The sequence below is a fragment of the Astatotilapia calliptera genome, chromosome 7 (assembly GCF_964374335.1).
Source record: "Astatotilapia calliptera chromosome 7, fAstCal68.1, whole genome shotgun sequence".
NCBI lineage: Eukaryota > Metazoa > Chordata > Actinopteri > Cichliformes > Cichlidae > Astatotilapia > Astatotilapia calliptera.
Window position 1 is genome coordinate 12,330,013 of NC_137428.1, and position 9,517 is coordinate 12,339,529.

The 9,517-nt window shown below is 38.7% G+C and overlaps 1 protein-coding gene across 5 annotated transcripts in view; it reads left to right on the plus strand.

The window, feature by feature from the left end:
- LOC113025274 (carnitine O-acetyltransferase-like) overlaps positions 1–9,517 on the plus strand; it is a 36,799-nt gene extending 27,282 nt beyond the window's left edge. For 4 of the 5 annotated variants that reach the window (XM_026172841.2, XM_026172840.2, XM_080303461.1 and 1 more), the window contains 7 exons: positions 3,295–3,414; positions 5,208–5,330; positions 5,966–6,101; positions 6,307–6,357; positions 6,480–6,542; positions 7,817–7,954; positions 8,321–9,517. In XM_026172841.2, coding sequence (XP_026028626.1) covers positions 3,295–3,414; positions 5,208–5,330; positions 5,966–6,101; positions 6,307–6,357; positions 6,480–6,542; positions 7,817–7,954; positions 8,321–8,512 — 823 coding nt within the window. In that variant the 3' untranslated portion in view covers positions 8,513–9,517. The remainder of the gene's footprint in view (positions 1–3,294; positions 3,415–5,207; positions 5,331–5,965; positions 6,102–6,306; positions 6,358–6,479; positions 6,543–7,816; positions 7,955–8,320) is intronic. The other variant, XM_026172842.2, reaches the window with a different exon arrangement.

Sequence of the window (9,517 nt, forward strand, 5' to 3'; positions counted from 1 at the left end):
TTTTATCTGTTGTACAGTGTCCTTGGGTGCTTTGAAAGGCGCTATTTAAATAAAATGTATTATTATTATTATTATTATTATTATTACTGGAGGTAGGAATTAAAGATCTCCTGGACCAGGGGGGCTTCTCCCAGATCATCCCAGTGGACCTTTACACATTTAGGCATGCCAACCCTGTTCAGCATCCTCCCCACCACCTCATCAACTCACCACAAGGTGATGCTTAGTTGACCGCTCAGCCCGAGTGTCCAGACCATACAGCCACAGACAGGGCTGGACTGGGACAAAAAATCAGCCCGGGTATTTTGACTAGAGACCGGCCCACCAGGTATTATAGGAAAAACCATAAAGCCTTTGAATGAAAACAAACGTCGTTGTGACAGTGATGTACACTGTCTTGTTGGTACATATGTATCAATCTAATAAACTTAAACCTACACCATCCTCCCTATTCTGGTATTCTAAACAGTACTTAGCCGAAACCCAAAGACTGCTTGGTTGAGTTAACTTCCTGAACTATCTACAACATATGGTGGAAACCTGAAATTAAGACAGAGAAGACTAGAAGTAAGACATGACTATTACTGAATATTAAAAATAATAAATGACAGATTTAGCGATATTTTCATAAACTATTTATTTACCACATCAATAAACGGCATGGCAGGGCAAAATATTTTTTCTAACATGGCAACCTTTTAAAAGTGAAAGGAGACAGAAAGACAGGTGAGAAAGAATAAAACTAAACTGACTTTTTGAAGGCATTTTACACAAAGTACTAGTACAGTATCTAGAAAATGTGGGGAAAATACTGGCATCATGTACAGTAATTTCTTCTGAAGAAATTATGTTGGGACCCTGAAAAGAACTTACTATGTACAATAATGGATTTCTATAAATTTGACATCAGATGAAAACATTGGTTGTAAGATTCAGATAATTATTTGTTAAAAGCTAGAAATTTTAAATGAGAATAAGAAAGAAAAGTATTTCTTTGTGCCCCCCTTTCCCTGTTAATGCCCTACCTGGCCCCCTGGCAAAACTTTGCTAGACCCGCCCCTGCACAGTTACCAGCTGTCAGCTACATAGAAAAGGTGTAAGTTGTCTCTCAGAATCAGTTCATAGCTTCCCTTCAACCCATTCATGTCACCTAAAAGGTAAACCTGTTTCTCCATCACCTGTTCAGCTCTGATGATTCAGTAAGGACCTCTCCTGGTTTCATCTTCATGTTTCCCTCTCACCAGATAACCAAACCGATATCATGACCAGCACTTTTTACAGCTGTAGCTCCAGCAAACCTCAGCTGATACTAGAAAGTAATATTAAATAAATTCTAACAACAGCTGATCAAGTTTAAAGGCGCTTCTGCTGTTGAACACGACCTCAGCTAGTTTCCTCTTTCTGGCGCAAAGCAGGAGATAAACAAGCAAGAGAGACGGGACTTGCGGCAGAAACGCCGATCAGCTGATCATTGATCAGTTTTGTGATTGAAGTAGCAACAGGGGGGGGGGATGAGAGAAGAGGCAGCTGACAGCGTAAAGACACAGAATAACTCCAGCTTTTTGTCTTTTTTTTTTTCTTTTTATTGTAGCTGAAGTACGGGACAAATCGCGTTTATTTTCAGCTCAATACGAAACGTGTAATATTAACTCTGAATACCAGAGGATTCTGTTTTTTACGGGTTGGTAGGCAACTCTACTAACTAACCATATGAATAAAATAAAGTTCACCAGTAACATAATAGCACCCACCCAACTCTATAGAAAGTCCGTCATGCTAGCTAGTACACAGTACCAGTTATTGTAACTGACTGTAAAAAGTTAACAGAACGAAAATAAACTCCACCTAAACTTGGTTTATATCTGACCCAGATAGACTGCAGGTCATAACTTCTTACCTGAAGCTCATCTCACCAGACAGTCGGATTGGCGGCTGCTTTGGGTCTCGCCACCTCCGCCTCCCCTTTCCCCCATCCACCTGCTGGCCTCCATCACTTGCTAATTTTACTGAATCTGTGAAAGCTCCACCATAGCCACTACCAAACAATTGCGTTATTTTTACACGTCTGCCAGCATCTGTCCAATCCGCCACCTTTCATCACCCTGCGATGTCTTGGTGCCACATTTTCTCATGAAGACCCTTATGTTTGAACATGTTATGGACAGACTGATCTTAATCTGAGTGTGGTCAGATTCAGATCAGGCAGGCCATTCCTCTAATCACACCCCTCCAGGTCTTGCTGTCATTGCCCACATTATTATTGAAGTCTCCCCATAGGACAAAGTTGCTTGGTGGTGTACTCTCTAGCACCCCACCTAACAACTTCGACAATGCTGGCTACTCTGAACTGTCTTTTGGCACATAAGGACAGACAACAGTCTGTTTTCTGGCCCAGAAGTGCAGGGAAGCAACAATCTATGAAACCCATGCCAAAGGATGGATTCACCAGCTACTTCAGTCTGCATGTCAAATTATCCATGTACAACTATTGGAATTTGATTGTGTGCACAAATTTTAGACAAAAAGCTTAGGCGTTGTCAATTTGTGGAACCAGAACCTCAATCCAAGAAGGCTTGCCCAGTTTTGAATGCCACTTTCCGGAAGCTCTTCTACCAGCCACTCCTGTTCTGGCAGCTCCCTTCTAGATCACTGCTCTTGGACTATGACTGGGTTTGGTTTTGTAGCCTAGACATTAAGCCCTAGGGATCTGTTACTATAAAAATGGTGGTCTAACCTGTTAGAGCTATTTATACTAATGTGGATTAATACTCAGGTTTTTATCTTTAATGTTTAACAAAGGGTTTAAAAAAAGTGTTCTTGGGGATGGGATCTCTTTCAATGCTGGCTTTCTTGACATTATAAAAAAAAGTGTCTTTGGAGATGCTTGAGGCTTTGAGTGCTCAGGGTAACAAAGCGCTATGAAAGTAAAAGTCCAGTTACTGTGGTTTCAATCTGGAGTTGCCCAATCTAGAGACAGCACTAACTCCAGCTTTCCCACCAGAGAGGTGACATTCAATGTGCCAATAGCCAACTTAAAGAGCCTGCCAGGGCCTGTGCCTCTGACTGCCACCCAAAACACACTAGAATGCTTCCTGTGGGTGGAAAGCCCATCTGTGACTTCATACTTTTTTCTTTTTTTTTTCTCCTTAAGCTTTCAACACACTTGCAAAAAGTCTCTTGATAGAAATGTCCATTGACATAAGAGATTGTTTTACCTGTGCTGGCTTTTTTCTGCCCCTCAGTAGCATTCCCTGTTTGTCATTTGTTTTGTTTTTTTCTCCTTTTTGGAAACAGCAAGAAACTAGAGATCATAGAGTCTCCCACGGTGCCTTTGCCCACACCTCAGAAACTACACTTCAACATCACAGCTGACATCAAAAAAGCAATTGAGGAGGCCAAACAAAGCATTGATAAGTGAGTACAAAAGCTACTGCTCAAGTTTTAGTTGCATAGCCCCACTGAAAACAAAAATCCATCCCCAGTGGAAAAACCCAAATAAACACGACTAAGGGTGTTTTCACACCTATAGTTCATTTAGTTCAAATCAGTAAATGAGTTTGTAAACTCTCGTGGTTTGGGTTGTTTTCATACAGAGAATAATCAAAGTATACTTCAAGCGCAGCAAAATGCGTCGCGTTCAGTTCATTGGCCAGATGTGTCTGGGGCAGAAGCAACAAAAGTAAACATCTGAAGAAGGTGCTGTAATCCTGGACTATTGGAGAACAGAGAATTTCCATTCATTTCACAGCTAGTTGTAAGCCCCTGCAGACCTTTGCACATCCATAGTACTTTGCTACAATGAGAATGCAAATTGTATGTTGCTATGGGAAGTTTTTAGCTCAAACTTGAAATGTACACCTTTTAAAGTTTAGATTGGTCGGATCCACACCAGAGTGTGATCAAATGTTCACACATGCACAAATGAGTTTGATTTTAAATGGACTAAACAGACTAAACTTTGCTTCAAAGTAACTATCAATGGAGCACAACTTTAAAACTAAAAGGTTTATAAATGAGCCCCCAGCTATAGACAGAGGCTCATTGAAATGGAAAACCCTCTGTGGGCCATAATGTCATGAGGCCTCTGAGGAGGAAGAAAATAACCCCAGGTTTCTTTTCAACACTGTAGCTAGGCTGAGAGAGTCTGAAAAGAAATTTTTGATTCATATCATTTTAACCATTTAAAATAAATAACCATCCCTCAGATGTTACTTTATGTATAGGGTTCATTACTTTTTTTTTTTTTCTCTATCCAAGCAACAAACATGACTGAGAGTGGACTCTCCTCTGTGCCTGTCCTGCTAGACCTCCGTGCAGCATTCGATATTACTGTAACATTTTATTACAGAGTTGAGCATGCCGTAGGAATTAAAGATGATGCACTGCAGTGGTTAGAACCATATCTGATGTCCATGTAAATGGGGAGTCTTCCTTACACACTAAGGTTAATTTATAGTGTTCCAGATAAATCTGTTCTGGGACCGCTTCTGTTTCACATTATACATGCTGTCCTTAGGCAGTGACATTAAAAAAAAAACGGCATATTGGCTTATCTTTAGCTCTGTTAAATCCAGTATCCAAGTTAAAATCCTGCTCATACAAGTTCTTGAATATTCAGGCTCCATCTTAATCTTAATGACCTTATGGTACTGTATCACCCCATTAGCACTTGTTACTCTCAGAGTGCAGACTTACTCGTTTTCTAGGATATTTAAAAGTAGAATGTGAGGCAGAGCCTTCAGCTTTCAGGCCCCCTTTCTGTGGAACCAGCTTCCAGTTTGTATTCAGGAGACAGAAACCATCTTTACTTTTAAGATTAAGATTAGGCTTAAAGCTTTCCTGTTTGATAAAGCATACAGGTAGGACTAGATCAGGTGACCCTGAATCTTTCTTTAGTTACACTGAAATAGGTGTAGGTTGCTGGGGCTTCCCATGATGCACTGATGTGAGTAAGGAAGACACTTTTCATTCTGCATTTGATCATTAGTTACTGTTTTATACATTGTGTGTTGTCCTGCCTCCCTTCATTGGTGCCACCTCTCCCAGTGTCCTGATTCTGAAAAGAGAAATTGCAGTGCAAAACTCCATAGTTCATTACCTCCATTCTCCATACTTAACAAGGCATATATACATATTTTAATAGCAATACTTATAACAGGAGCATGCAATACACAAACACATCTGTTATCCTATCCTCTTCACAACAGAATCGTCCAAGACCTGGATTTCAGTATTCTCTCATTCAGCCACTATGGGAAAAACTTTCTAAAAGCAAACAAGATGAGTCCTGATCCTTTCATACAGATGGCTATACAGCTGGCCTACTACAGGTGAGTAATCTAAACCTTATGGAGATGTTTCTGTAGGCTGACTTTTTCTTGACCAAGTTAAGATGGAACAGACAATCCTGAACTCATTAACCGTAACAACCTGGGTTCACACTCATACAAAATGCTGTAGTCACAGATTTAACAAATTTTTTTTCCTGCATAGACCTAATTGAGAGCAAAGCTTATTTAACATTCACATAAAATGTTGATCCTTATCAAAAGCACATGTATTTCTTTGTTAATCTATATGCCTAAACTTTATAGCCTGCTTAGTAATTAGATTGTTGCCAGCTGACCCTTCTGAAGGGCCTGACACAAGATTTTCATTACAACTGTTAAGCTGTAATGAAGTCATTTGTATGAGACTGGTGATGGTTGCAATTCTCAATTTAGAGAAGGTTTGGGCTGCACCAACAAAATGTTGAAGTTTTAAACTTGTCTGTTTATTAACCATGCATTGTAAAGATAAAGAATAAAAAAACAAATATTGTAGTGTGACTAGAACATAGCTTTGACTTGCACATCATTGACTTCTCTTATATTTTGTTTTTACACAGTATCCCAACATTTTTGGAATTGGGGTTTCATTTTGGAACACAGGTTGTTTAAAATATTTTTCTCCAATCTCTTGGCAGGGTGCACCGGCAGCACTGTGCATCTTATGAAGCTGCCTCAATGCGACTGTTCAGGCAGGGACGTGTAGGTGAAATCCCCTCAACTTCAAGTGCCTCAGTTGCCTTTGTCGTGGCTTTTAATGACCCAAACAAGAAGGTATGGGGAGGGTGTGTGTGCAGGTATTTCACTCTAGGATTGTGGGTAGAGTTATTTTTCTTTGACACTGACATAATTTTCTGTGGCACTGAGTTTTATATTCAGAGTTCACAATACATCTGCTGTGGATGATTGCATTATGACTAATCAAATCAATCCCCATGAAGAATCTGAATGGGATTTTTTTTTTTTTTTTTACCTGCAGAACACTCTGTTCTGTTGCCTACTTTTCTTTGGTGTCACTTCAGTATTTGAAGTAAGCTGACAGTTTCACTTATTTGCATGTTGCTGGTATGTAATGCTTTAGATTACAAACTTCTGTCATAAACACTACCTTGTTACAAGTGATGATTTGTAACTTGTAATCTTGTTGTACAGAACACAGAGAAAGTGGATCTTTTGAGGAAAGCTATAGAAGTGCACAAGTGGAACACTAGCATGGTGAGTTTTAATGACAAAACTGCTCAGTGCTTCAGTTTAGTGGCAGTCTGTTCCTGTTAAATGGGACAACAAAATGTTAACATTAACACGCACCACACTACAGTAAAAATCAGCTTACAAACTTTGCACCTCTAAATCCAGGCTGGGTAAACACAACGCCACTAACAAGCTCTGTATTTACATATCTTTCAGCTGTATTTAAAAATAACAACATTGTTGAGAGTGATGGAAGTCACACTGTTAGTCTGTATGAGCAGCTGTGTAGACTACAGAATGAGCAGTGCTGTTCCTATTGGCTGTTCCCATCACTCAGATCCTTTCCTGAAAGGGGCAGTGCAGCAGCCAGGTTGATTTAAAGCGACAGACACTGAAACAGATGATTGTTGCAGACATGGTACAAAAAATGCTGTCTGATATTTCTGGGAAACTTCAAATATGTTATAAATGTAAATTATGGGGACATGTGACACTCACATTAATATGACATCAATTGGCAATGAATAAAAGTGTAAAGTTTAAGACTCCTGTAAAGATACTGAACTCTACTCCACACTGATACCAACAAGGTAATAAATGCAGGAAAGAACGGCAAAGATGGGGGAAGAGAGGACATACTGTCATACTGATAGGCAGCAACAACTGCTCTTCTAAAATTATTTGATGGCCTTTCTCTTTAGTGCTGAATGCTCCAAGAGCAGAAAACTGACATTTTAAAAAAATAAAACACCTTAAAAATCCCCACACTGCTTCTTTGTTTTGGCTTAGTTTTTCTGTAGTTTGTTAGGTAAATACAATCTCTGATAATCTAGAATTATGACTAGATTGTAGTCTTCTCTATACAGCCATGGTAAAAACAAAGGATGGGTAACCTAAATAAATGGAGACTGTATAATTACAGAAAGTCTACGTTATCCCTTGTGTATCTGTAAGTCTGCTTGCATCTACTTGAATCTGAGACCAGATGACCTTTTTCTTCAAAATGAAACTTTTCATCAAAATGTACCACCTGCATATGGGCCTAGGCAATGGACTTCAAAGAGGTATATCAGGAATGGCTACTTAGCTCTACATGTCCATGTTAGTATAATCTAGGCTTAAGAAGATGACCATAGGATATAAAACTATGGGGTACAAAAAACCCATGCAAACATGGATAAAAGAATCAGACTTTTTTGTTGCTGTTGTGCTGAAACTGTCTGAAAAATGCTGTGTAAGCACTCTACAGGTCATGTTTAGTCCTGTGCAAACATTGTGAGTTGTCTTCTTTGTAATAGGAAATTAGTGGACAGACAGTCTTTGGGCACTTCCTGGGTCTACAGCACCAAGCAACTGAGAAAAATATTCCCATGCCGGACATCTTCACAGACGCCTCCTTTGATAGAGTTTTTGACTATCGACTTGCTACAAGTCAGGTGAGGAGCACAGCTGAAATTGAGCTGACAAAGTCTTAATAGTATTATATTACTAGAGACATAATCAAACTTCTGTCTGCCGCAAAAAATGGTTAATGTTTCTCCAATTGGTATCTTTCCAAACTGATGAGGAAGGGACTCATTTATATTCTTTTGTTTAAATATTATTTTTGTTTTCAGCCTCAACTGATAGTTATGATGAACACAACACATCTATTAAGATCAAGGACACTCTTAGGCTATATGACATGGTATTAGCTGTGTTGCTAATGAGGTTTCAATCATTCTCACAAAGTGCATATCAAACAACTATATTGTTTAACACAATAATTAACCACTATGTCAAACTTTGTTCTACTTCACAAGGTGCAGTCCAAATCTGGTTGTCTCCCATGTGCTTGCCCTTATCAACGTAAAACGTATGATATATGCTATACTCTTTTGAAGGATGACATGGCTTTTGTGTTGTCAGCCTTCAAAACAAACACAGAAAATAATTCAGAAGAGCTGAAAAAAGCTGTGGAGGATGCACTGCTGGACATGAGGACCATACTGTGAAAACAAAGACATGAATAAAGTGGTGGCTTTTCACTTTTGTTGAATGCAACATTTGCTTGACCAACACTGTTGGTCAAGCAAATGTTTATGCTGGTAAAAAGAAATGATCAGTTGTAGTCAATTGTAATCACTAATGAGAAGTTTATACAAGTTTGTACAACTTATTAAAAGATTTAAGTGAGTTATATATTTGAACCTGTATACATTTGATGCCAAGTGTTAGAGAAAATCTAAAATGAATTCAAACTTGTCCAGGCAATTCTGTTTTTGAAGTCAATTTGACGCCTATTTTTGTGTTAAAAAAGAAGTACAGGTGGCTAAAAAGATATTTAATTATTGTGAAGCGAAAAGGTCTCCATCCATTCTGTTTTAAGGCTCATATATATGACCATAATGTCAAGGCTTAATAGCAAGTACAATGTGTCCAACTAAGTACCTAATTAAAAAAACAAACTGAAATGTATGATTTTACACAGAATATTTGAAAAAACTGTCCAGGAGATTTTCTATGATAAAATATGCAATTTGTCTGTCAACACAGAAGAACTGATGGCATGTGGAAGGTCCCCACACTTTTACCTTTTCCACAACTCAGAGGATATCACCAGGCCGATCAGCTCTCTAGAGATTTTTTTGTTTTGTCTCTGTAATTCGTGGTTTTGTATTTTGGTATTTTAATTCTGAGCCTTCAGTTGGTTATGGTGTACGGGGGGGAAAGGGTTTTCCGGTACTATGTAAGTTAGGATGTAGATTTCCTGCAGAAGCCTAAATCAAGTCTTAATGTTAGAAGGATATTTAGTGCAGAATTTACTCTTTTTTTTTTCTTTTTTTTTTAACTATCTATCCTGCTATTTCAGACCCATGCTGTATTCCAAAGCCAAGTTAACTCAATGTCTGACTGAACGTGTGGTAGTTATGACAACAGCAGCAAAAACTCATGTTTGTGTGTGTATTACCATGACATTTCCAGACCTATAAAATAAAGCATTACAATTACAAAACCAA